Here is a 26,252-nt window from a genome sequence, read left to right as displayed (position 1 = left end):
CTACTGTACATTAACTCCTGTGCTGCTCACAAACGTCTTTTTTCGATTTGAATATTGATAAACCAGAAAAATGAACGCAAAGCCTATACTGTACTGTGTCAGTAATTTATCTCAGTGAGTTATAGCCTATGTAGGATGGAGGTGGTCTGTGTGTGTGTGTGTGTGTGTGTGTGTGTGTGTGTCCCTCCTCTGATCAAATAGACATCAGAGGTGACACTGTGGGCTGGGATAATGATGCAGTGGACTAGATCGATAACATCTGAAGTTTCATAGCGGTCATGGGAGTAAAGAGCCATTAACCTATACAGTTTCGCCTGGCGTCCAGCTTAAATATCTACAAAGACTGAAATCATTAAAGAATACAAAAAAAAAAAAAATCAATACAAATCTCATGGAAACATCCTGCTCCTCCTCCAAACAGCAACACAACAATGACACGCATAAATGGTGGTCTATTTTAGACTTTGCACGAAGATTACTTGTGTATTTCCTAAGTCATTGGAACTTTTAATTCAATTCAATTCGATTTAAGTTTTGTAATTATTTAGATAAGTTGGGTTAATCATATGCTACAGTTCAAAATAATATGCAAAAAGTAGGCCCACATGCTTTCATGGGTATGATGGAAACCCCTCTTTCTGTTTCTTGTGCTTTCCTCAACTCTGAGAAATTTGTTTGGAAATGTGCCTTACTGTCTTACACCTAATGGGCTAAATAATATATGTTTGCAAAAATGCGACTTTACAGTAGCTACAGGGGCAGTATTACATAGATCTCGCACCAGAAGGCATTATATTACAATATAGGATAATATCATGTGCTATTAGTCTCTATCAGCTTTCAGCGAGTAGCTTATCGAAGACACAGTGTCTCCCGGGAATATTAATCATTGTTTGGAATGGGTTTACTCCTATAATGCGTAAGGGGGGGTCGTCTGAGGTTCCTCTCTTTGTGTAGATGCATTCCCATATAGCCTGCGTGAACTTGTCTGCTTTTAGAGAAAATAAATGCATGAGAAATGGTCTTTACTCGTTCGTGCCACTGCATATATTTCCCTCCACCAATGCAAAACAAGCGAGTCGCATACCTTTGCTTGCAGGACAGGTGAAGGCTCCTGAAGAAACACAGCATCCCTCACGCGTCCATCAGGGCATCATGCTCGCGGTTGGTAATCTACTTTTTCACTATGGCAACAAATAAACCCCCTGTCCTCTCTCTCTCTCTCTCTCTGTATCTCCGCCGCGCCACGCGCTCCAATGAGGAGGCTCCGTTAGCGTCACAGGTCATCCACCCTCTCTCTCCCTGTGTGTCTCTGTCTCTGTCTCACTCCCTCTCTCGGTATCACACCTACCTCCAAGATACCATCTGGAGATAGATACTGAGAGAGAGAGTAGCCCGAGAGGAAGAATTGGAGAGACGATGAGAGGGGAGTTGAAGGGATAGAAGGGGTTTTAGAGCTTGGCTATGACAAGGCTTGGATTAATTTGCCAGCCAAATGCATTTGGGATTAGTAGACCATTAAAAGAGCACACACACACACACACACACGCACACGCACACAACTGCACAAATTCACACTGTCTTTCTCACGCACACGCATGGTTTTAGCTGATGCAGTGATAGCCTGATGAACCCTGACCTCTATCTCGCTCACTCTCTGTCTCTGCTTCACGTTTCTCATCTGGTTTTGACACAAACACACTGGCTAATAGACAAACATACCGGTGTGCTTGCATACATAAATAGACATTCTCTTACACACACACACAGAGAGAGAGAGAGAGAGAGAGAGAGAATGTTACATATGTGTGTGGGTGTCAAAGTGTGTGTCCCCTGCTGGAAGTAATGTGTATTCACATAGTAGACCTATAATCAAACATTAAAATACCCAAAGCTGAATTACCAACGGGCAGCACGGTGGTGCAAGAGGGTTCCAGGTTTGAATCCCGGTCTGGGCCCTTCTATGTGGAGTTTGCATGTTCTCCCTGTGCCTGCGTGGGTTTTCTCCGGGTACTCCGGCTTCCTCCCACAATACCAAAAACATGCACATTAGGTTAATTGGCTACTCTATATTGCCCCTAGGTGTGAGTGTGAGAGTGTGTGGTTGTTTGTCTTTGTGTGTTGGCCCTGCGATTGACTGGTGACCAGTCCAGGGTGTACCCCGCCTCTCGCCCGTAGTCAGCTGGGATAGGCTCTAGGATTATGGGACACTGATGGCTGCATTTAATCAGAGAATGTGTGCTGCAGAATCGGGAAAAAGATTCTTGGATGGGACATCTTTGTTGACTCATTGTGATACACTTGGCGTTAAATGCAGAGTTGAGGATTCTGCCGCTGAATTTGGATGCAGCGTAATCCTTCATCTGCTCTTGTGTCTCAGATTGAAGTCTAAATTAACACTTGAGATAATCTTAGAGGATCAGACCTCACAGATCTTTATCTAACAATAGATAGACGTTACTGGTAACTTGACTCTTGGAGAACCTCCCCCCGCATATAAAAAGATCCTTGCACGCGGAGTTTTTGGAAAGAAACTGTCTTGATCACTCACACGGTCATCAACACTGGATACTCCAACACACAGGTAGTTTCTGTCTGTTGTGCCATCAAATCGTCTCCCCGATTTTCTAAACAGAGCCCTTCACTGTTGAACTCTCTCACGCGCACGAACAAACAAACTCAACTCAAAGGACACTTGAAACCTGACTGACGCAAATTTGTGTCGATAAGTGAATTAATACTGAAACACTTGATAGAGCAGAATGTGCCAAATCATGTAGAACTGGACTGAAAGCTATGATGGATGGACATCATCCAGTTATCACACTGTATATGAGTGTTATCTAATGCCACTAAGTAGAGTGAGGGGGCTACAGGGGAGTGCATCATCTAACGACAGGTGCTCTGGCTAGAAGAAAATAGGCTTACAGAGACACAAGCAACGCTACAAGGACACCCTATGAAACATACCTGCACTGTGTGTGTATAACTGCTGTGCAGCGCATACATATAAATATCTATAGGGTAAAATTCTCTTTTTTACAACACTCCTCCGCACATCACAAGCACAACAGAGTCAGTTTCACAGTCGGCAAATCAATTATTCAATGGCATTTCAGAATAACAGTGGATACCCATGGTTGCCATAGACACATAGCTGATTTACAGGGTTGTCACTTGACTGTCGTATTCCCACTCTAAGTAGGACAAATAGAGAGAGAGAAAAAACAAGTACAGCTGCATAAAGCCAACAGAGAATCGAGATCTTCACTTATAAAACATGTACTCTTGTGTAGTGTGATTTCTGCTTCATTGAGCAAGTAAAGACTGGGGTTTTATTGTTGCCTATTTGTTTTAAGTTAAGTAAAGATTCTATCAACAGGTATTTACATTACTGTGCTTTACATTTAGGAAACAAGTGCAGTATGTATGTCTTAAAAAGTCTAACAGGTATAAAATATAAAAATCTTTACCAGGAAAGTGAAATACCGTCACCGTGTTAATGTGACATTTTGACTCAAAAGCCTGTCTGTCCTGCTTCAAGATTATGCAACTCTGCAAAACTGCTGGAAGCTGCTGAAACACACTGTGAGGGCGAAGTCTAACATTACTGGCAGATTTCGATGCCCAATTATAAAATAATTGCAAGAAAAACTGACATGAATGTCACTCAGAAGAAAAGCCCAAGTAATTTAACACCACACTGTGTTGATTTCTCAAAGTCTAAAGCAGAAAAATGCTAATTCAGTGCATGTTAAAAAGAGAGTATATGTCCTCAGATCATCCAGCAGGCTGTTCCAGAGTCTGGATGCATACAAACTAAAAGCAACCTCAGTATTGATGTTAACTGTCAGCACAGGTTGACAAGCTGTCACAGTGTCTCTGACTACCAGGACGCCCGGGTAACAGGGACAGCACAGGAACTGGAGATGATGCAGCAGTGTGTGGTGAATGTTACCCTGCAGAAATGAAATGACAGAAATTACACAGTCCCAGTGAAATGAGAGCCTCTTTTAAAATATCTGTTTATCCTAAGGCTGCAACTAATGATTGTTTTCATTATGTATTAATTTGGTAATTTTTCTCAGTTCTCACTTGAAAAAGGCTGTCACAATATTTCCAAATTCCATAGTGATGTCTTAAAAGTGTATGAAAAAAAAAAAGTATTGTTCACTGTCACAGAAGTCCAAAAACCCAGAAAATATTCACATTTAATGAGCTGGAACCAGTAATGTGTACTTATAAGCATAAATGAAGGCTCATGAAAAAGCTTATCAAAAATAGTTGCACATAGACTTTCTGTTGAACGACTAATCAATTAATATAGTTTCCATTTATTTGCCCCACTTTCTGGGTGTAGATGCAGATGTGGAACCACAGGGCCACAGGTCATGAGATCCAACACTTTACTCCCTTCATCACTCCTGTCCTGTAAGTTGGTTGTTTACTCACTAAAATATTTTTTAGTGCAGAACCAGTCAGGTGCAGCTGTTTTCAAGATTGGTATGAAAGGCAAGGTTCACATTTTAAGGCAGATTTAAAGAGACTTCTTATCATCTCCTCAGGCAACAAGGTGCAAATTATGTCTCTCCCTTGCAGGAGAAATCAGGAAGATTTATCTTTCATCTGTGCAGGGCAGCGGGGTGTATTTTAATATGAATAACCTTTCTGAAAATGAGAGGACTTGTCAAATAACCATAAGAAACACCACCAGCTGGTCAGATCATCAGTATTCTCCCTCATCTCCCGCCTCACTACGACTGATGAGGAGGAAACTCTACAACCATGCTGTGACAGGCAGACTGCCTGTGGTGCTCTTCTGTTTCAGGCAATAAACAGGTCATGCTGCCATCTTGTGACTGCTTCTGTGAAAAGAAAACATTCAAGACAAAGTCTCAATCAGGCGTCGTTCCCAAATCTTTTGCTAAATGTCACGTGGGTGGAGCTACTCTGCTGAATTGCTGTAAATTGAAAAGCTTATATAAGTGAAATTCTCAGTAAGTTCAAAGAAGAAGCCCTGTCACACACGCACACACTGACCCCCCCTCTCTCCACTGACAGGAGCCCTGCGGACAGGTTTATCCTGTGATGGTCATTCCTGTGCGCTCCACTGCGTTCCTGCAGCGGGATAAGCTCCATCCCGTGCCTGGCTGCGGCAGCATGTGACCGGCTTGTGATCCCGAGGTTTGCGCAGATGACTGTCTGCCCTGAGACCGACTGTACTGGTCTGCAGAACCTGGGGTGGAGGAGAGGCATTTGAGTAAAGAACAAAAAGTGTCTCACTCTCCCTCCCCCTCGTAGTTTCCACATATCGTACATTCTTGGATTGTGCAGATGATCGTCACGCTGTGTACTGATGATGAAGACGCTGTCAAAGACTTTTATTTCTGCAATAAAATGTTTTCATTAACTGTGTAAATAGCGGACTACTTTAGGAGTTTTTACTTTTGTAAGCCTATTTTACATATGCGTTTCTTTTAACACATGATTTTACTTCTAATACATTTTTTTTATATTGTTGTATTGCTACCTTCACTCAAGTAAAATGACTTTTAAGATCACTGATAATCGCCATCACATTTTAGCCATAATGCAATAAACTAACTGAAAACAATATCGACATAGTTGGCTTTGGAATCTTTGAATATGAACTGTGATTGTGCATGCTGCACGCTGTGTACAATGGCAGCAGTGCACGAACAAGCAGAGCAACTGCTGTAATTTCCACCAGGGAAAACACTTCTCATTTGTACACATTACAGGAAAATCAAAAGTGCAGCAACAGGGAGATAAAAAAAAAACAAAACATCACATTTTAGAAAATCTGTGTCTTACAGTGTGAAAATGAAGGGTTAGCATTTCATCTTCCACGCTGTAAAACACCAGTGACATTGGATGTTTGTTTGATGGAGCCTTCTGCATGCTTTTCAGTGACAGAATAGGAGGAAACTGCCACTGCCTGTTTTTATTTACTTAGCATCAAATCAGATTGAAACTCACATCAGCATGCCTGACATGTCAGGTCCTAAATCAAGTAGATAATTATAATGCACCTGCACTGAACAGTGAACCGGTCTGAGAGAAGGAAGAGGTGCCTTCTGTAAAAAGTAATTATCCTAGAACTCAAAGAGAATAAAACTACTCATTCAGTGCTGACAAATACTGTATGAGGCTTTGTCAATTCATATGTTTTCTTATGTTTTCAAACACATTATTATCTACCTTTTCCTATTCAGGTAGCTTCCTGTAAACGCTGCCTGCAACATAAACTGCTTCTCAACTTAATTTCAAGTCCTTTACGTAAAGTGACAAAGGCATAACTTTACCAGAAAAGGATGGAATGAAAGATTTTTGATATCCTCTTGATTCTGCAACTCTAAACTCTGCACACATGCTACAAGCTTGAAAACTAGGTGAAGCGTTTTATTGGGATTTTAAAAGCAATTAATTGTTTCTTGTGTGGCCTATTTTCTTTATTTTATGTTTAAGCTGATATTCCTCACAGACGACTTTTTCCTTTCTTTCAAGCTTCATCATTCCCAGAAAAATTACTTTTACTGTGAAATACCGGAACAGTGCAATTCTACTTATCACCCACATTTGTTTGCTGTTTAGCCATCAGAAATGACATCTTTAACTGTGTTTACTCCATCATCTCTCATGCCTGTTGTGAACAGTTATCTTAAAACTATGATGCTTCATGCTTTGTGCTAGTTCTCAGATATTGTTAATGTCCTGGAAACTTGTTGCTTTGACGATCAGAAACACTGTGGTGTGCTTTGTACAGACATACCTAAAGCACTTAACTCTGCTGATCGTAATATTTTACGAGAAAAACTATTACTGAATATGTTGATGAGCACTAGTACTACCAGAGGAGACGTTAACCGAGTTTGACATTGCTGAAAACCTGCAGAGCTTAAGGTCACTGTGGCACAAGACCTGATTTTCATTAATATATTTTGCGATGCCAAATTTCAACGTCATCTACTGTTTTTTTTCCATTTCTCACCTTTTCTGTTTCAACACTTGCCTCAACTGCACACTCAATCATACATAAATTTCGAGTCAGCCTTTGCCAAGTGATGGGGGTGGTGCACGCACAAACACACACACACACATTTCTGCCTGAGGTATAGTGGAGCGGAGGTCAGCTGGTCTCAAGACAAAATGAAAGAGGAATCAAGAATATTATCCAGAACATGTGATGGTGTGTGAGTGCACATGCTTGTGTGTGTATGTGTGTGTGTGTGTGCCTTACTGAGTATGTGAGATCACAATGAGATCACACACTTTGTCAGAGGACGGCCCCTAAAACGGCTCATTGAGTGGGGAGAGAACAGGAGCCTGTTGGTTGGGTGTAGGAGAGAGGTGGAAGGAGGTTTGGTGGAGGGTTAGGTGGTGGCACAGAGAAGTGACAAGTTTCTACAAACTGCTTCTTTTTCAAAAGTAAGTTACTAATTTGTTAGATCAAGTTTGTTTGTACGTGTAACCTTGTAATTCTCTGTGCTCAGCCTAAAAATCTGAAGTAACTTTGAAGCCGTGAACCTACTCCTGTGTCCTGCTTTTGCTTGTCAGCTGCATCGTCTGTGAGGGCATCAGGTTCTGCTCTGTCCATCTTTTCAGGAGGAGATCCCCCTGCAGTTAAGACTGGAGCTCATCTCACTTTTCACCATGAGGAGCCTGTATGTGTCTATAGTTCTGCTGCAGCTCATTGGGACTTCTTTATGCCAATTCCCTCGCCCCTGTGCCAACTCAGAGGGACTACGGACCAAAGAGTGTTGCCCTGTGTGGGATGGTGATGGCTCAGCTTGTGGCGCCCTGTCAGGTCGTGGTTTTTGCACTGAGGTGGAGGTCTCAGAGGAGCCCTATGGGCCCCAGTACCCACACAGTGGAATCGATGACAGAGAACGTTGGCCTTTAGCTTTCTTCAACCGGACGTGTCGTTGCGCTGGAAACTATGGAGGCTTTGACTGTGGTGAATGCAAGTTTGGTTACTGGGGTTCAAACTGTGCCGAGTACAGGGAATCCGTGCGCAGGAACATCATGACCCTGTCAGCTGCAGAGCAACAGAAGTTTATCTCTTATCTCAACCTGGCCAAGAACACCATCAGCCGTGACTATGTGATCTCCACAGCAACGAGAGCAGAGATGGGTGAAAATGGTGAGAACCCCATGTTCTCTGACATCAACACCTATGACCTGTTTGTCTGGATGCATTACTACGTGTCCCGGGACGCCTTCCTGGGTGGGCCAGGGAACGTATGGAGAGACATAGACTTTGCCCATGAATCTGCAGCGTTTCTTCCGTGGCACCGTGTCTACCTGCTTCACTGGGAGAATGAGATAAGGAAGCTGACGGGAGATTTCAACTTCACCATACCATACTGGGACTGGAGGGATGCCCAGTCCTGTGAGGTGTGCACCGATGCTCTGATGGGTGGCCGCAGCTCCTTCACTCCTAACCTCATCAGTCCTGCTTCAGTCTTCTCCTCATGGAAGGTAGAATGTTTGATTTGTCTCTCTGACTCTATATGTGTGTGTGTGTGTGTGTGTGTGTGTGTGTGTGTGTGTATATGTATGAGCAAATCTTTCTCATCTATGATTAAGACAGTGAAAATTATTTCCCCAACCGACAAAGACTTGTTTTACTTCCATTTTACTCTAAGGGTGTGTTGTTCCCGAAGCTAGTTTAGCCTCTTAATCCAGAGAAATGAGATGTCTTGTTAGAAACACACACTTCATCCTCAAGTGATCCAGCCAACAGAGATCAATGTAAAAATTCTACTTCAGAGACTCCACATCCCAAAAAATTTATCTAAGAAGGAAACTTCATTCTGACTACTTTAGAGAAATCTGTCAGAAATACTTCAGCAGTTTGTACTTCAGCCAACATTAAGTTTCTCCTACTGGATTTAACACCATTCCCTTTGTCTTCACTAACATTTGTCCATGAATAGAATTAAGCATTGTAATGTCACCAAACCCATATTAATGGGTGGAGATCCCTCGGCTCCCTAACCACAGAAGCTCACTAAATGGGTATGTGTGTGAATTTGTGTAGGTGATCTGCACCCAGCCAGAGGAGTACAACAACCGAGAGGCTTTGTGTAATGCTACCGGGGAGGGTCCGCTGTTGCGTAACCCAGGCAATCATGATCCAAACCGCGTGCCACGACTCCCCACAACAGCTGATGTGGAGCTTGTTGTAGGCCTCTCGGAGTACGAGACGGAACCCATGGACCGATTCGCCAACATGAGCTTTAGAAACGCAATAGAGGGTATACACACACACACATACATGCACACACACACACAAACACGCATGTACACACACACACACACTCACTATAATACTGTATTTCAATGCTTAACCCCTGAATCTGAATCTTAGTTTAATCTGTCTAATCTAATCTAGTGAATGAGCTTTGGCCCATTTTTTTCCACACACTTACAGATCTGCGTGTGTGTGTTTGTATACATTCAAGGAGAAGTACAGACATGAATATATACCTATTACACAGATTACACAGACGCTCAAAACACGCCAACAGGCTGGTTTAATGCTTTTATGTGGGACTGATTCATATCTCCTGGTTTATAAAAACAATTGCTTCGTTTTAGATGTCTTGTTGTGAGCACAATATTTTCTTTTTAATGTGCAACTTATTGAACATAAACATCACTCAACAAGATTCATTTCCAGTGTCAGTGTTTGCACAGTGAGGGGCCTGCAGCTGGTATTTTTCTTGACTCTTTCTTGTAAGTGTGCTAGACACCATCTATCCTAGTTGTATCAAAAATGTGCACTTGAAACACCTAAAGTGAGTATGTCCTTTATCTCTGTTAAAATAAAACTGATTTTAAACAAAATATCTTTTAAACTGATTTTGACATTTGCAACAGTTTTTCTACACTTGCCATCTATGTCAACCCCAACAAAGTCCACATATGTACAGTATCTCTCAGTTCCTTCGTATCTCCCTCCCTCACATAAACATTTATCTCCTTTCTCATGCAGATGTTCTCACTGTTCTTCCCTTGCTGCAGGTTTTGCTGATCCAGAGACGGGTTTTGCAGTGCCAGGCCAGAGCACCATGCACAACGCCTTGCACCTCTTCATGAACGGCTCCATGTCCTCAGTGCAGGGTTCAGCCAATGACCCCATATTTCTGCTGCACCATGCTTTCATCGACAGGTGTGTTGACACAAAAGTCATATTATAATCACCAACCTTTTTTCTTCCTATATTTCTTGGTCTACCTCTTTGTCTGCACATTCCTTCTCCTCTTTAGCATCTATGAGCGGTGGCTCAGGAGACACCAGCCTCTCCGGACCAGTTACCCACGTGCCAATGCCCCCATTGGTCACAATGATGGTTACTACATGGTGCCCTTCCTGCCTCTCTATAGAAATGGAGACTACTTCCTGTCCAACAAGGTTCTAGGATATGAGTACGCTTATCTTTTGGACCCTGGTCAGTAAAGAACAACAAGTCCACTAAATAAGTGTTTTCAAAAGCTTTACCGTCATGTTAAACCATCCTCATCTTCATCCTCCACCACAGGCCAGAGGTTTGTTCAGGAGTTCCTGACGCCTTACCTCCAGCAGGCCCAGCAGATCTGGCAGTGGCTCCTGGGAGCCGGGATCCTCGGGGCGCTGATCGCCACAGTCATCGTTGCACTGCTTGTTGTTGCAAGAAGGAAGTGGAAGCGCAGCCAGAGAAGGAAGAGGGCGTCAAGCTATGGAGAGAGACAGCCACTACTGCAAAGCAGCTCAGAGGAAGGCTCATCTTCGTATCAGACCACTCTGTAACACTCACAGATAACCTGCATACAGCTGTATATGAAAGAACAAAATATTAGGGACACTTGCATGAAGAAACTGAATGACATGAATCTTTTCACAAGACTATATTGGTTTGTCTGATGTCCCAAAATAAATTAATTTCAATTTTAAAGTAACAGATGAAGATACAGATGGGTTAATGAAGCATGTTTAAAAGGAAAACATAATTTCCCATCATTGTATCTAGAAGGTAGTCGTGTGTGGTGTCCTTACCTTTGTGATATTTAATGCTGTGACTTGTTCCCCCTCTGTGCAGTTAAGGTGAAGCAAATTTCATTTGTGGTTATCATAGCACTGAAAAGTCTCAGTAACATCACTTCAAGTGTATCTCAGATATGTTAAGGAGATTTAAAAGGTGATTGTGGGTGAGGAGCAGGAGTCCAGCATCAGGAAGATGTCCCTAATATTTTATCCATTCAGTATTTAGAGGAAATATTTTTGTGTGACACCCTGACACAAACTATCAGACTATCAGAGCCATGAAGTGTTCATGAGAGATTTATACACTACACAGGGTATTTTCTTAGGGTATTTTAACTGTGACTTGTGTGAAGCGAAGGTGCTCACCTTTTGAATACATTTTACTGTCTATTTAAACAAGCTACTCAGCAGTCAACTCTATTTCAGTCTGCAAAAATGTGATGTGATGTGCATATTCCTTCCTTGGCAACTTTTACCTTGACTTTCTTGACCTCACTTACTTGAAACACCAATGCAAACTACATAATTTATTATTCCACTGTAAGGCACTCTAATTTTGACTGCAGTTACAAGACACACTGTACTGTATGCAAATACTGTGAGTTTACAAAAGTATGCATTTAACTAAAATTCAACTGAACTCACTACAGCTCAAGGAAAAGTTGAGGAAAAGGAAGTATTTTAGATCGTTTAAATCAGGCTGAGTCTGCTGTGCTGTAGTTGTAGTGACTGTACAGGGTTTAAACATTAAATCAGTGCCACAACAAAATTAAAGCCTTTCCTCCCAAATAACCTTTCTCTTCATTAGTAAAATCCATTATTTAAGAATGTCTAACTGACAACCAAAAGGTGCTAGTTTGGTGTTATTTCAGCATCAAGCATGTGTGAAAACCTCCTGCTGTGAATCTGTCACAAGTACAACCACTCACTTCCCTTGTTCATATTTTATGGCTAATTTGAAATGTAACCAACATCTTCTCTTTTGTCAGTTTGTAAGACATATCTTAAAGAATGTCTACTTAAAACCACTAAGCTGTTGATGTTGTTTAAACCGGCTGAGCTTTTACACAACGAAAGGCATGTTCCATTCGAGTCTTTGCCAGACGAGCTCACACAGTGCTGATCAAGCTTTTCATCGCCAGATAAATCTTTGCATTTCGCAGCATAGCAGAGTTTTTCAGTCTGGTGTCAGACCTTCCTGCTCTGGCCAGCAGTAGTGACTCGTTTTACGTAAGCCAGAGGGAACATGTCGCAGCCGGAGGGGGGAGACAAAAGTCCCACACTGCAGAATTAAGTATTAATATTAATATGTTTATATTTACATTGGAATTTCTGTCAGGTTTGAAATTATTCTCCCAATCACTACAAACAAGCCAATAATCAAGATACAATAAATAGAGAACGTCTTTTATTTCAGACTTTGTCTTGTTCTTAAAAAAAGAGGAAAACCTTGAAAATAGAAGTACAATTTAATGCTTAAATATATTTAAATTTCAAATGCTAAATAAATGGTAGCTAATTACAAATTTAGAGAATACGGCTGATTCAGTCACAACATCAGGATAGAATATCAGGATGCTGATTCTTTGCCTTGTGTATCCAGTGGTGGAATTTTTCAAAAATAATAGCTGAGTCTAAATTATAAAAACTACTGAAAATGTAGTCTCAAACTCAGTTGCAATTCCACTTGTATCCTGATTTATTTTTCAGTCACTTTACTTTTCAGAGCTACCTAAAAATAATGCCAAAGCCCTGAATAAGTTGTTCTATTCAACATAAAATTACTGTTAACAATATAAATAATTTGACCCCAAACTAACAAAAAATCCTGGCTTGAGGTGTAGTATAGGTTCGCTCTGCATAAAAACAGATCTTTGATACAGATGTATGAACAGAGGACAAAAAGTTTAACAACATACTGCATCGAGTGGTTCCACGTCTTCCCTCTATTGAAAGCAAAATACCTCAGATTCTGATGAGTGACAGTCTCACAGACCAATCAACCGCTCAGTTCAGTCTCGCAGACACAGGAAGTGCTTGTCCTCTGAGGTGGGACTATAACATGAGTGCTTTTTCCCATAGAGGTTTTCAGGTATCAGTCATTCTAAAACTTAAAACACATTGCACAACAGTTTTCTAAGCATATTATAAGATCAGTGGATGTGTACCAATGTAAGTGAAAGTGAAATCTGAACTAAGTGTAAATTTAATAAAGACAAGCTCCTGCACGGTAGTGACCGAATTCCTACGGACTGAAAAATGACGAGGCAACCTGCACAGTAGAGCATACCCGTACGTATTCATAAAAGACTTGGATAGGCAAGAGCTAGTGAAACAAAAGCCTTTAGTGATGTTGGATTGGAACTTTGCTTTGTATAACCTAAAATCTTTGGTCAGTGAAGGGTGTCAGTTTGGTATCAAATAAAGGCTCAGTGAGGTTTGGCTGTCAAAGCACTTGGTTACCACAGCTGATTTGCCCATGAGTTTCTGCTTCTCCGGTTGCTTCTTTTCTTTATTCTTTATCTTTGTTTATTTGGTTGTTTTGTCCCTGCAGTCAGTCCTTGTCCACTGAAAGCTGAATTGGCTCTTGTGTAATTTCTTTCTTGTGTTTGTGGTTGTGGAATTGCAGAGATTGTGTCAGACCCTTTTTTTAAATTTGCCCCGCATGAAATCCAACAGCAACTTCAGAAAAACAGAGCACCATGAATGGAGAGGCTCTCAAGAGTCCTCAGGTGGGCGGTCAGGCTGGTCTCATGCTGCACGTTAAGGTTTTGTCCTGATATACCTTTTGTGACCATGAGCAGGGATGCATATGAAATACTAATGTAGTTTGGGAATATCCATGTTCCTTTGGCCTGTTTCACTTGTTGGCTTACAAATTCATAGAAGTGTATAAAATTTCAAGCAACCAAAATCAGCCAAAGATATTCAAAAATATACTTCGAATCCAGAAAAAAACATCCAACTCAAAGTTACGGTTTCGAGCGGTTTCAAGTGTAGAGGCAGGTCTGACGCTCGATCAGCTGAAGGACTCCTTGTTGAATTCAAAGGTTGTTCCAGAGGCTCGCGCTGAGTTACACAGTCTGTGGAGAGTCCTGGAGATGCCCTTTGGTCCACAGCAGAAAACTCCCACTCGCTTACTGAAACCACAGACAGAGACAGGGAGTTAACATATGTATTAACACTGGATTCATACTCCACCCTGGGACGTTTGAACTGTACTCACTGCTTATTGGACATCCCAATCTCATCAAACAGTAACTTCCACCTGGGTCGACCAACCAGCAGCCTCGTGGTGAGTGGGCGGTACTTCTCCTCAGACATGCTCTGGAAAACAGTACACATGACAACGACATCCCACTTTTATGATTCTGCTTAATATACTATAATATATAATATAATATAATATTTTTAGCTATTTTGGGGCAGCGGAAACAAGCTATGAACACATGACATTTTAAGTTAATGTGAAAAAACCTGCAAAATAACCTGTTAGCAAACATTTGCTTGCATAAAGTCCAGCAGCAACAGCAGCATTATCATTCATTTGGAGTCGTACTTGTGTCCACTTGGTGAATCCAAGTTATTTCAGATCAAAACATTTAATTTTCCAACAGGAATCATTGGCTCCAATATCATTTTATTCTTTTTTTGATTTCTTTATCATTTATTGACATTATTTACATACATATTTGTACATTTTCTAAATTATTACTGAGTGTATTGTAAATGGGGGCAGAACATTGTTTTATTTATTTAGTTACACCATGGAACTACTTAATAGCCAAATATGTTTATTTTTATTGTTGACTTCATTATTCATCTTCAGTGTAAAGAGGAGATTTTGGCAGAAACAAAAGAATGTGTTGTAAAAAGAGACTGACAGAACAATAAACTTAATATATATCCCAATGATCCCATATATCCCCATCAAATTAAAGAGTTTGGTCTAAACCTGCTCTAATTGGAAAGCGTCATGAGACAACTTTTGTTGTGGTTTGATACTATAAATAAAATGAACTGAACTGAATTGAATTTCTACAAGACACTTGTGAGACAAAGGTCACTTCACAACAGATCCTGCGCCCTTTTTCACAGAGCAATTCTGATACTGGGCCAGGATCTTTCTGTAGGGATCTTGCCTTTACCAGAGCCCAAAATCAATAAACCTGGGTGTCTGAGCAGAATGAGAACTGGAACTCAGGATCATCATGACATAACAGCAATAACGACACGGTATGTAGTGCTTAGCATAGCTGTCTTTCAGTGGTCCTACTTCCCCTGACATGCCTCTGATTCACAACAGACTGGTTTTACGGCTTCTCTGAAAGGGAACAATGAATCACTGAACCACCGATGTGCTTTGAAAAAAAACGACTTCCTCCCCGTCGGGGAATCGAACCCCGGTCTCCCGCGTGACAGGCGGGGATACTCACCACTATACTAACGAGGAGATGTTGGAAACGGAACGATCATATATCCAAATGAACTGCTTTCGGTCCAAAAATACATTTAGTCTTATTTTATCTATGTCCAAACAAATACGTGTTGTCAAATATATTTTTATTTAATCCAAATACAGGCTAACATTTCAAGTATTTTTATAAAGTGACCGAAACAATCGGACACAATACTATAGTCAACAGTCAACGGAGAAGACGGCTTCATTGTACCACCCTCTTTGTCATATACTGCCCTCTAGTGGTGCAGCGTTTTACAGACTGACAAACAGCAGACCAGTGAAGACATGGATTGGTGACCGGACAGTGACATGAAAAATTAGCATAAAATGTTAGATTAGTGTGTGTGTGTGTGTGTGTGTGTGTGTGTGTGTGTCACATCTACCTGCAGGTTGTCTGTCTGACTAACATACAGTTTCAGGTTAAAGTAGTCCGGTCTGTTTTCTTGCCAAAGCTAAATGGGAAGCAAAGACATGGAGATTTCATTATTAAGTGCTGTGCTGCACTGAGTGTGACACATTCAGAAAAGCAATATTTAGATTTAGGAAAAAAATGCATTTTTTATTTTTCTTTGAATTAGGAACGTTAAAATTGCAAACAACCACAAGATAGCGTTAAATACACTAAATAGAAAATCTTCTGTTTGTCCAGGTCTTTGACATTTCATTTTTTCCTGTTTACCTCACACGCAAAACACAAAAATTGTTAAATTGGCTCCCTAAAACATCTACTCTCTGCTCTGCTGAGGGTTTCAGTATGCCCTCAAAAGTGCTCTTTGCAAAACACACACACACACACACAACTGTACACTCGGAGGAATTAGGCAGGTTGACATCATTACCTAATGACAGCTCTTATATGTATTATCAATCCATGTTTCTACACAAACTTTGTTTGCTGTAATGAGACTTTAAAAGCACAGGTGTCACAGTAAAGACTCCACTGCTCATCTGCGATCTGTCTTTTAACCTCTGACCTTCTTCTTCCCCTTAAAACCTGCAAAAACTTTCTTTGACCTGACTGAGCCAATAGCCTGTGGAAAGTGTATTATCGTGCTGGTAAAGTGGCTAACTTACATTTTTTAAGTGAATGGTGAAGGCGGAGGCACAGACATTTGCCAAACATTAATGCCAAAGAGCTACTTAAGTCCTTTCAGAAACTGAATCTTCTGTTCCAGCGCGGATATTCAGGCCACAAAAAAGCACCGGATGCTGGTCAAACAATCCCTAAGTTCTGATTACAAGCCAGAGTTTTAATTTACTTCCAATTTGCTCAGGTTTTAATGAAAATTACATGCTGGCAACCGCATGCAGACTTTGTCCTGACCTTGTGATGCACAGCACACAGCAGCTCTGCAAACCAGTAAAAGGATTGGAGTTCTCTGCAGACCCACACAAAATACAACCTCTGCAACTTGAAACCTGTCCAGCCGTCACTGAGAAAGGAAGAAAGAAGGAAACATACTCAGTACTCAGGTTGCACATCATTTATCAGTACGTGGTATTTTTTCCCTAACTCACAGCAGAGCATGCAGCACGCAGGCAAACGGCGTGACTCCAATTCCACCTGCAACACAAAGACTGACGTCGTAGTTAAACACCTCCTCTGACGGACTTCCAAAGGGACCATCCACGTAAAGCCTGAACATAAATGGAAAGAAAATAATGAGCCAAGAAACTGGACAAATACACACACATACATTTATATTTTCCCCTCAGGGTTCAACACACATAAACAAATAAACATCCTGCACAGAAATCCCACAGTCTGGATGCAGCAGTGTGTGTGTGTGTGTGTGTGAACAGACTGACAGACAGCTATCCCCCTAACACACACACACACACACACACACACACACCCATCATCTCCACAACAGCTGCTCAAATACTTGTGTCATTGAGAAAACAGACACTCACACACACAAAGACACAAAACCACTAAGCACAATCAAAGCCAAAATCTCCTCTGCATTAACAAGGTAATCCTTCACATGCTACTCAATACACTCAGACAGCACTACAGATGAAAACATTTGGCTACAACAGCTTTTACACACTCCGACACAGAGCCAAGTGAGATTTGGCTCAGACAGCATTACTGTCACTTAATCACAAGCACTGTGAGCTCAGGAACACTTCTGACAAAATGACCCTGATGGACCAAAACTTTGTGTAAAAAAAAAAAAAGTAAAATATCAATTTGACAGCTCTGCAGTTATTGGAAGGTTTTTCATGTTCGATGAACTTAGTTAGTAATTTCTCTTTGTTTTCAGTCTTTGTGTTAAGCTGCAGTTAAAACGTGACCTAAACTGTTTCTCTCTCTCTCTCTCTCTCTCTCTCTCTCTCACACACACACACACACACACAGATGAAACTGGTATTCATGATTTCCAAAATGTCTGAGTTAGATATGCACACACACCAGCTCCAGTTTACTGGTAAAAATAAATCAACCATAAACATTCTGACCATAGGCAGGCACTGTTGCTTACCTCTGCCTTCGTTAACAGGAGGATGGTTGGGGGAGCTTGTTTTTTTGTTTAGCTCTGGTTTACTGTCACAAAACAAACTCTCATTCCCTCTGACCCCACATCTGCCTTTCTATCTCTGCCTCTATCTCTCTCTCTCAAACACAGAGCAGGAAGAGCACGGGGTCAGAGGTCAGGAGGTCAAAACCTCTGACCCTTCTGTGATTCTGAGCCTTCATGAGAAATCATGTCAGCCACATCACACACACGCAGAAACATACTTGGGGTATCTTCTCTGCTGCACCATGGGAAGGATCTCCAAGTCTGTCCTTGTTTCAGGAAGTAACAGCCGTGCGAAGCGCTCTAAAGGGAGGAGAGAAGAGACTTTGCAATTTCACATCATAGTATCCAATGAACTAAAACTCTGAGGATGGACATAAATGTATATTTTAACACAGACATTGGTATACTGAGAGGTGTCTACGTAGTCCAATTCCATGTTTTCCTGAAACATGTGCTCATGGAAGATTAAGTAGCCAACACAAACAAGCGACTTCCCTCCCTGCGTCCCAAAGGTACCATACGTGTGTGTCGATATGTACAGTAGCAAGTGGAACTGAGTGTACATGCTCCTTCATATGTTGCCCACTCCCAAGGCCACAGACTGCTCCAACAGTTAGCCCCTTTGGAGTCTGCTGCATGCCAATGCAACAGATGCAATCAAATGCAAAAAGTGTTTTGAGTGAGTGTTTTGACCCAAATCAAAAAGAAAAAAAATCTGCTGCTTGAAGTTTTGAAGTCAGGAATTCTAAGTTAGGTGAAATCCTACCAAGCAAATAAACTCTGAGTGTGTGTGTGTGTGTGTGTGTACACGCATGTGCACTCATGGTATATACAGTTTTCCCACCAGACAGTAAAACTGTGGGAACCATGCTAACCTCAAGGTAAAGAAGTCATCTCTCTCTCTCACACACAAACACACACACACACACAGCAGATAATAAAAACATACGCGGATAATGACAGAGAGAGGAACACGCACACACATAAAAATGTAGTTTTTTGGAAATGCATTCTCCCCAGAGAGGAGGACAAAACAAAATGATTTATGTCCAGTCAACTCTAATAAGGAGCAGAAAGTGTGTGTGTGTGTCTATTTGTCTGTCCTTTAATCTGCATGTTTCTGCACATGTAAATACCCCTGGGTGTGTCTATGTTGTTGTGTGTATTTGTGCGTGAGTGTGTATGTTTGCACCCACCAGTCCAGTCTCCCACGACTCGGAGATGGATGCCAAAAGTTTCCTTGTTCTCTGTCGGACACTGCGAGGAGTTAGGGAGCAAACAGTGAGTCACAGTAAAACACACACACACACACACACACACACACACACACACACACACACACCACACACACACCACACACACACACACACACACACACACACACACACACCACACACACACCACACACACACACACACACACACACAGCCTTCCTGTTGGCAGACAGCATTACTAGCCTCAGGGGTCTGTCTGTTCTCTGTCAGTGTGATTCTTTGCCCTCCTCCTCAAAGCTTCACAACACACCAGGCATAGTCATGCACATACTGTACTGTGTGTGTGTGTGTGTGTGTGTGTGTGTGAGTTATTTCTATGTCTTTTGCCTTTGTTTACTACAATCTGGTCTCAATCTGAACACATCAACAAACAACGTGAAACTGAATATTACTGGACAAACCAGCTGTCACTCAAGTGTCAGTCTGCAGTACTGGGGGCATGACGTTGAGGGAGACAGAGTTCTGCAAGTTTTTTTTATCTAAGAAGAAAGTTAAAGTAACTGTAAAAACATGTGGTTGTGTGTGTGCGTGTGCTTGCATTGTCTCACGATTGAGGAATGTGTTGCATAAAGTCTTACTGTTGTTAACGTGAACGGATGGTTCTCGAATGAAGAGACACCTGGACAGTTAAGAACAATATACTGAGAAAGAGAGGGAGGGAGGGAGGAGGGAAGGGGAAAGATGTAGAGACAATAGGATGACGCAGAGGGGTGGGGGAGAGAAATAGAGGATTAGGAAGGGCGCATGTGGAGAGAAACATGGCGGAAGCACAGACGGCAAAAGTCATCAGATGAACCTTTGAAGAGCAGAAGAGTACCTGTCCAGGACGAGCTCTGAAGTTCTTCTTCAGCATGCGCAACTCGATCACATCACAGGGGTGCCTGATGACCGTCACAATGGTAACAGGGTCACAGCTCCGGATGAAGCGGTAGAAACGCTCGGCACAGTAAAGACAGAGAGGACCGGACACCCACAGCCATGTCTACAAATACACACAGAGGAACACAAACAACACCACAAACTCCATTTGTTATCACACTCAGGCTTAATGTTGTATTATATTACTATATTAACAGTCAATCACACAAACAGATAACGGAGGCAGTTCAGAAGGAGTGTGTTGTCTCACTTTGGAGCAATTACTTTGGTGAGTACTCAGTCACAGAAATTGATTGCTAGATTCCAAAATAAACCCTTACTTGTAAAAAATTGCAATTTTTCCTGTAGAACTGAAACACGCTTCTCTGTGAACATGCATGTGTGTCGCTAAGGGACCTTCATGTGGCACTTTTCTTTCTCACGTCTAAAGATCTGGGGTATAACATTAACGTTATAACTTTTGTTAGGAAGCTGGAGGAGCCACTTTCTTTCACAGGCTGAGATCTGGTTACCCGTGACAACCTCTCTCTGCACAGACCTGCAGAGAGGTCACAGTGTTAAGGGATCATATCCGCTCAAGCTAAGATGGATTCTTCCTCTCCTTGTCCTGAGCAGTTCAAAGTCCATAATACAGAACTTCACAAGTCATTAAATATTATCAAATATTTCAGCTTCTCGGCCTGTTTAGTCACACTTGGTTACCCCTGTTGCTTGCGTTATGACCAAATAGCATAAAGCTATTTTTATTGTTTTACACATTTCCAAACAGATACAATTTTTTAAATTACTCTTAATTAACTTAGTGTTAAACATGAATTTTCCGACATGAAACAGCCAAATGAACACAACCTAAATCAGCGTGAGTCCTCAGACAGGAAGCTGTGGTCAGGTTGTATCTTACTGTCCCAACTTGTAGGAGGCTCTGAACTCAGCCAAAGAGAGTATATTCACGAGGATGCATGTGAAATCTCTCTACCTGTGCATCGCTGTGTGTGGTGTTGCTGTTTATTTCTGTTGGCCGTTACCTGTAGCAGACTAATTGCTGCCAGCTCCCATAAAGCCTGGAGAGCACAATCAGGTTTAAGGGGGATTTTATGGCACCAGCTCGTTGCTTAACGACCGTGTGCAAACACATAATCACACAAGCGGGGAGAAACGCACACAAACACATGCCTTGTTGTGAAAAGAGGATGCCCGCCCCTCCCTTTACAGCCACTACACCTCTAATAAACAGGACCAACTCCCTCCAATACTTCCCAAATACTCAACACACATGTACAGCGACGCCCACTTCAGCACGCACGAACAAACATGCACACAAGTAAATGGAAATGCCAAGATACACACACACACACACACACACGCAGACCTGGGGCCAGTGTGGCTGGAAATGAGCCTCCTCTCTGCATCTCATCTCTTCATTCTCAGCCTGCTCCAGCTTCTCGCCCTGCTGCTCCGGGCCGCTCTGATTGGCTCTCAGGCAGCCAGGAGTGTGTGCGTCTATGTTGGTCTGATACTTCAGAACGCCTCTGGTGGATAATACAAGAAGCAAAGTCATTTTAGTTTGGTCCCTTTTAGTCCTGTTGAGGTATGAAAAATACATAAATTCACGTGCAGGTACTTTTGACTAGGAGTATTCTGATCTGTCTTTGGTGCCACATCAGTGCCAAATATGCTGAGATGTTACAATACATGGTTTAATAGCACTGCGCATTCAGCCAATCAAAATGTACAAATGCATGCAGATCATGTGTATGTGGGTTGCAGCCTGACAAGCCAATATCAATAACAAACACTGCCCTTCGACAGGCTGTTACTAAAACTATAAAAACACTATACACAACACAAGCAAACACTGCACGAAGAGAACAGGCATGTACAAGCAAACCCTGGTTCAGCGAAGGTAAGCAAGGAAATTCCTGCATGCTGACGTCCCATAAAAACTTTCATTTCATCAGAACAGGAAATTAAATGTGTTGAGTAAATGTTATGCTACTTCATATTAAGTCAATAACAGTGTAAAACAGTGCATGGCTTCCTAAAATGGAACTGAAACCTGCATGCAAGAGGATGGTCGTTTTGTGGTTGAGTCTGTAACTGCGGATAGAAATTTTGCCAACGTCGCCAGCGATCAGTGGGAGTCTCCAATATTTGCTGACATTCAAATGTGAAGCAAACTCTTATCTTGTCTTCTGGAAGTGACGGTTGATATGGAGGCGAAATGTACTAGCAGTGCAGAAAAACTCACACACTCAAGCAGAGACAACCCCTCACACACGTAGATTTAGCGCTGCCATCACCGATCTGAGACCTACCCGACCATGTGCACCATGAGGATGACGTAGAAGACGATGAAGAGGTTGTGTGTGTACCAGAAAATCTCATAGTTGGACACCCTGGGAAATAAAGGATACCAAGGATGTTTTAAAAGAGAGGTAATGACCAAAAACAGATGTAAACGTAAAAATAAAAATATAGCAACCTGATTGAAGAAAACGAGAGAATGAGAGACACAAAAAAAAAGCAGAGACAACAAAAGAAGAAAGAAGGTCAGAGTTTGTTCAGGACCAGACGCACACACTCTCAGCTCAGAGGTCAACATTAAAGGGGTCATTAGACAGGACGACCCCCCCAATAAGCACTGCAAACAGTGAGCATCAGCAAACCCTCCATTCATCCTCTTTGACTGCAACTTCTTTCATGTTTCTTCCTTGTTTCTATACAAAGATGTCACAAGGGCTGAGGAAAAAATTGACTTTTAACCACAGAAAATTGACAGGGAAACCTGAAACTGCCCTTATATCAGCTGGAACTTTGGTTTATGGGGGCATTTTTTCCATAGACATAGACTAGCTGAGGATCATTTTCGAGAATCCAAAGTTAAATGATCAAATATGCAAGCGAAAACACAGCGAGGGTTCACGCACTCACTTTCTATGACTGGATTACATTTAAATCCCTTCAATTTATAACTTATGTCAGTGTTAAAGCTATGTCATTTGTATTTTTCTAACATGGCTTCCAGTGTTTTGGATTAGGTCACCTTTTGCTATTCAGAAAGCGACAACACATCATGTGTAAGTCATAGATAAATGGAGGGTCATTAATCTCAACTGTTCTTTTGGAAACTTTGCCAAACAAGTATAGAGGTTCTAATGATTGGCAAAACTTTGATTCTCATCATTCTCTTTTGTTTGTACTTTCTTTGGTTAACATTATGATAGAAGTGAAGCATTAGAAACTTCCACAGATATAAGATGTTACAGTTAAGTTCAAACAGTGATATATTTTAAGTCAATTTTCTCCTAATTTTAACATAGCAAAGTTCTATGCTAATTTGCTAGTTTACAGTATTGACCCTGTGCCAGGGACCTGGACGCGTTGGCTGTCCTCTGTTTACACAGACAAAATGGACCAGGGATCTTTGTCCTGCGTTGCTTTTCAGATGGGCAACAACTTCCCATTTCCTGTTGCATGGACATAGTAACTAAAAATTAAAAGTATGTAATTAAGAACAATGTTAAAGGGTAAAATGCTGATGCAATACACTGTAATTTGCAGAACATGTTAATAAGGTTGTGAGCACTGCTGGGTATTAATTAAATTAATCACTGGATCACAGTGACTTAGCATGTAGATATTCTTCTGGTGAGCAGCAGCCTTCATCCCACCCCTCCAACCACTTACCCAAACTCTTATCTAAAGCCTTAAGTGGTCTGGAAAAGCCTCTTATCCTCTGTTCAATTACTGAAGAAAGCAAAGTGAGCACATGCACACACACACTTCAAGTATTGCACACCTGCATGAGTTAACACACACATGCAGAACAGGTGACCCACTGTGACCTGAGTAATGACAGAGCTGTGAGAGGAACACTTAGTGGGGATTTGCTCTGTAACAGACCTCTGTTAGCATGCCTCCTCATGGCTTCCATCTTGCATTACTCTCTTGCACACACACACACACACACGCACACACACACAGATAAACTCAGACAGACAGACAGCACAAAGAGAGACAGAGAGAGAAACAGAGACACACATACATGAGCACAAAAATCAGTGTTGTATTAAGAGACCTGGATACCAGGCTACAACATGGCTCCCATTCATTTCAATTAAAGTTGCTCACACACAAATCGATAAGATTCTCTGTGCATGCACAGCCCACAGACATGAAAAGATTTCACAGACATAAAAATGATATTTCTGGCTCTGACAAACACATGGCTGTCTCTGGGTCTACTGCTACCATAAGAAACACAGACTGTCATGGTCATGATTGCGAATGGCGGTTTGGTTCGACTTACCGTACACAGTAGGAGGAGGACGTGAACATCAGGAAGAGGATGAGAACCAACAGCATGCCTGTGACTCCTGGGACTGAGGAGAATCAGCCAATCAGAGAACAGAGACGAAAGGGTAAATTTTAACGTCCCACGACACACTCAGGACCTCATCTCCAGCGGGAAATAATCTCCTCATTATGATATTAGCATATAATTTAATTAAATTTAATTTAACCCACTAATACAGCAAAAATTAGAAATACAGGAAAGGAGTTCAGCATGAGAGAGAGGACTAAACACAGCAAACACAGCATGACTTCCTCCTCTTTTGGCATAAAGCCACTCTAATCTCTAACACATTTACCACCTTCATAGCTACACATGTAAAAACATACCAGCAAACGCATCTGGTCTATACAAAATACTGCAAAAAGGAAGAGTAGTCCTTCTTACTTGTGGTCAAAATGATCAGCTTGGGGTCCTGGGAAGAAAACACAAAAAAAACAAAGAATTGTTTACGTTCTGCGTGCGTTCTATGTTGTTCTATGTCTATTTTTGTGGGGACTTATTTGAGTTTCAGATCTCACAGCTGCAGCCAGTTACGTCATAGGGAGAAGAAAACATCTGCAGGCGTCATTCCAACCAATCGCTTCAGCAGGTGACTTTATTGTTAATTTCCTCCTTCATATTTGGATGCATGTTAATCTCGATGGCACATGGCTAAACATCTTGTGCTTCAAAGTGAGGACATTTCTGGAAGTTGTGAACACTTGCCTCACTTCTTCAAAGGGATGACTGACGGTTTAGACTTTTTGGTTTTAGGTTAGATTTAGGTTTAGGTTGAAGGTCTATCAGAATCAGAATTCCTTTATTTATCCCTGGAGGGAAATTCTTGTTCTTACAGACATTGCACATGCAGTATTCCCGACCAAGAAAGGAGAAAAGTATAAAAAATAGGATAAACAATAAAGATAGGATAAACAAAAACTAAAATCTCAAAGTACAGGTAAAGGACTAAGGACTCATTTCATTTTTCAAACCACTAAATCCATATTTTTTCTTGTGTTTAACTGAATGAAACACCATGAGTGCCTTTGAAGAGTCTGAGTTACAGTGTGAAGTTTCAAGTATACCTCAGCACTAAGGTTAAGGGAAGATTTGGAGGTTTGACACGTCTTTGAGACGGTTAAAGTTAAGGGCCAGGGACTGCGTCTCACCTCTCCTCTGTAGTGAGCCATATTGAGAGCAGGAAAGTCGTCTGAGTAGCTTACACTGAAGTTGACGACATTCACCAGGTGGGCAGACACATGCACAACTACAGAGGAAGAGAAAAGGTTACACAATATTGATCTGAAGCAGCGATTTAGTGCGCAGACATCAGCAGAGACGGAGAACATCTCCTGCATCACATCTGCTTCAAACACACGCACAAACCTAATTATAAAGGTCAAAACGAACTGCTGGCAGACTCTCATACAAACATCTCTTTTTCTATTCAGCAGAAAGTCAGCAAAACATTCTCCTGACTCACAAGTGCGCGCGCGAACACACACACAGACACACACACACACACTCTCCCCTCTGACATCACAGACTAACCACGCAGCCGTTCGACAGCTGATGGAAATGAAGGGCGTAATCATGAGACACAAGGGTCCTTTTTTTCTCACTCACATCCTTTCTCACTCCCACTGCTTCCCACCCCTTTTTGTCTGTCTTTCGTCTCTCTGTCTATGTCTCTCTCCCATCCCTGGTGCCTCACTGTCATCATT

General features: G+C 41.7%; 3 protein-coding genes and 1 non-coding gene across 10 annotated transcripts in view; 1 reads left to right on the top strand and 3 right to left on the bottom strand.

Moving 5' to 3' along the window:
• grm5b (glutamate receptor, metabotropic 5b) overlaps nucleotides 1–1,330 on the bottom strand; it is a 60,997-nt gene extending 59,667 nt beyond the window's left edge. Inside the window, exon 1 of the mRNA XM_046388802.1 lies at nucleotides 1,088–1,330. The gene's annotated coding sequence lies outside the window, so the exon portion shown is untranslated. The remainder of the gene's footprint in view (nucleotides 1–1,087) is intronic.
• Nucleotides 1,331–7,496: 6,166 nt separating this feature from the next.
• On the top strand, nucleotides 7,497–11,221 carry tyr (tyrosinase). The gene is made up of 5 exons (XM_046388798.1): nucleotides 7,497–8,502; nucleotides 9,065–9,281; nucleotides 10,051–10,198; nucleotides 10,296–10,477; nucleotides 10,568–11,221. Exons 1-5 carry the CDS (start codon nucleotides 7,675–7,677, stop codon nucleotides 10,813–10,815), a joined length of 1,623 nt encoding a protein of 540 aa, XP_046244754.1. The 5' UTR covers nucleotides 7,497–7,674; the 3' UTR covers nucleotides 10,816–11,221.
• A 1,221-nt stretch (nucleotides 11,222–12,442) lies between these two features.
• The window catches only part of LOC124059053 (NADPH oxidase 4), a 30,868-nt gene continuing 17,058 nt past the window's right edge, over nucleotides 12,443–26,252 (bottom strand). For 6 of the 7 annotated variants that reach the window (XM_046388797.1, XM_046388791.1, XM_046388792.1 and 3 more), the window contains 14 exons: nucleotides 25,698–25,795; nucleotides 24,934–24,961; nucleotides 24,502–24,574; nucleotides 22,508–22,588; nucleotides 21,562–21,721; nucleotides 20,131–20,295; nucleotides 19,892–19,954; nucleotides 19,236–19,296; nucleotides 18,258–18,339; nucleotides 17,030–17,149; nucleotides 16,836–16,944; nucleotides 15,895–15,963; nucleotides 14,276–14,376; nucleotides 12,443–14,189 (listed from right to left, as the gene is read on the bottom strand). In XM_046388797.1, the coding sequence (XP_046244753.1) occupies nucleotides 14,069–14,189; nucleotides 14,276–14,376; nucleotides 15,895–15,963; nucleotides 16,836–16,944; nucleotides 17,030–17,149; nucleotides 18,258–18,339; nucleotides 19,236–19,296; nucleotides 19,892–19,954; nucleotides 20,131–20,295; nucleotides 21,562–21,721; nucleotides 22,508–22,588; nucleotides 24,502–24,574; nucleotides 24,934–24,961; nucleotides 25,698–25,795 (1,331 nt within the window). In that variant the 3' untranslated portion in view covers nucleotides 12,443–14,068. Of the gene's footprint in view, nucleotides 14,190–14,275; nucleotides 14,377–15,647; nucleotides 15,797–15,894; nucleotides 15,964–16,835; nucleotides 16,945–17,029; nucleotides 17,150–18,257; nucleotides 18,340–19,235; nucleotides 19,297–19,891; nucleotides 19,955–20,130; nucleotides 20,296–21,561; nucleotides 21,722–22,507; nucleotides 22,589–24,501; nucleotides 24,575–24,933; nucleotides 24,962–25,697; nucleotides 25,796–26,252 lie in introns of those variants that run through there. The other variant, XM_046388795.1, reaches the window with a different exon arrangement.
• On the bottom strand, nucleotides 15,431–15,502 carry trnad-guc. The gene has a single exon. It is a non-coding gene; the product is annotated as a tRNA-Asp (tRNA).

The sequence above is a fragment of the Scatophagus argus genome, chromosome 5, assembly GCF_020382885.2.
Source record: "Scatophagus argus isolate fScaArg1 chromosome 5, fScaArg1.pri, whole genome shotgun sequence".
Taxonomy (NCBI): Eukaryota; Metazoa; Chordata; class Actinopteri; family Scatophagidae; genus Scatophagus; species Scatophagus argus.
Note: the sequence above shows the minus strand (reverse complement) of the source record. Positions and strands in the feature narration are given on the sequence as shown.

Coding starts and splice junctions, on each gene's coding strand:
- tyr (XM_046388798.1), top strand. CDS start 7,675: ATGAGGAGCCTGTATGTGTCTATAGTTCTGCTGCAGCTCATTGGGACT. Junction 8,503..9,064: donor CAGTCTTCTCCTCATGGAAG/GTAGAATGTTTG, acceptor GAATTTGTGTAG/GTGATCTGCACCCAGCCAGA. Junction 10,478..10,567: donor CGCTTATCTTTTGGACCCTG/GTCAGTAAAGAA, acceptor CCTCCACCACAG/GCCAGAGGTTTGTTCAGGAG.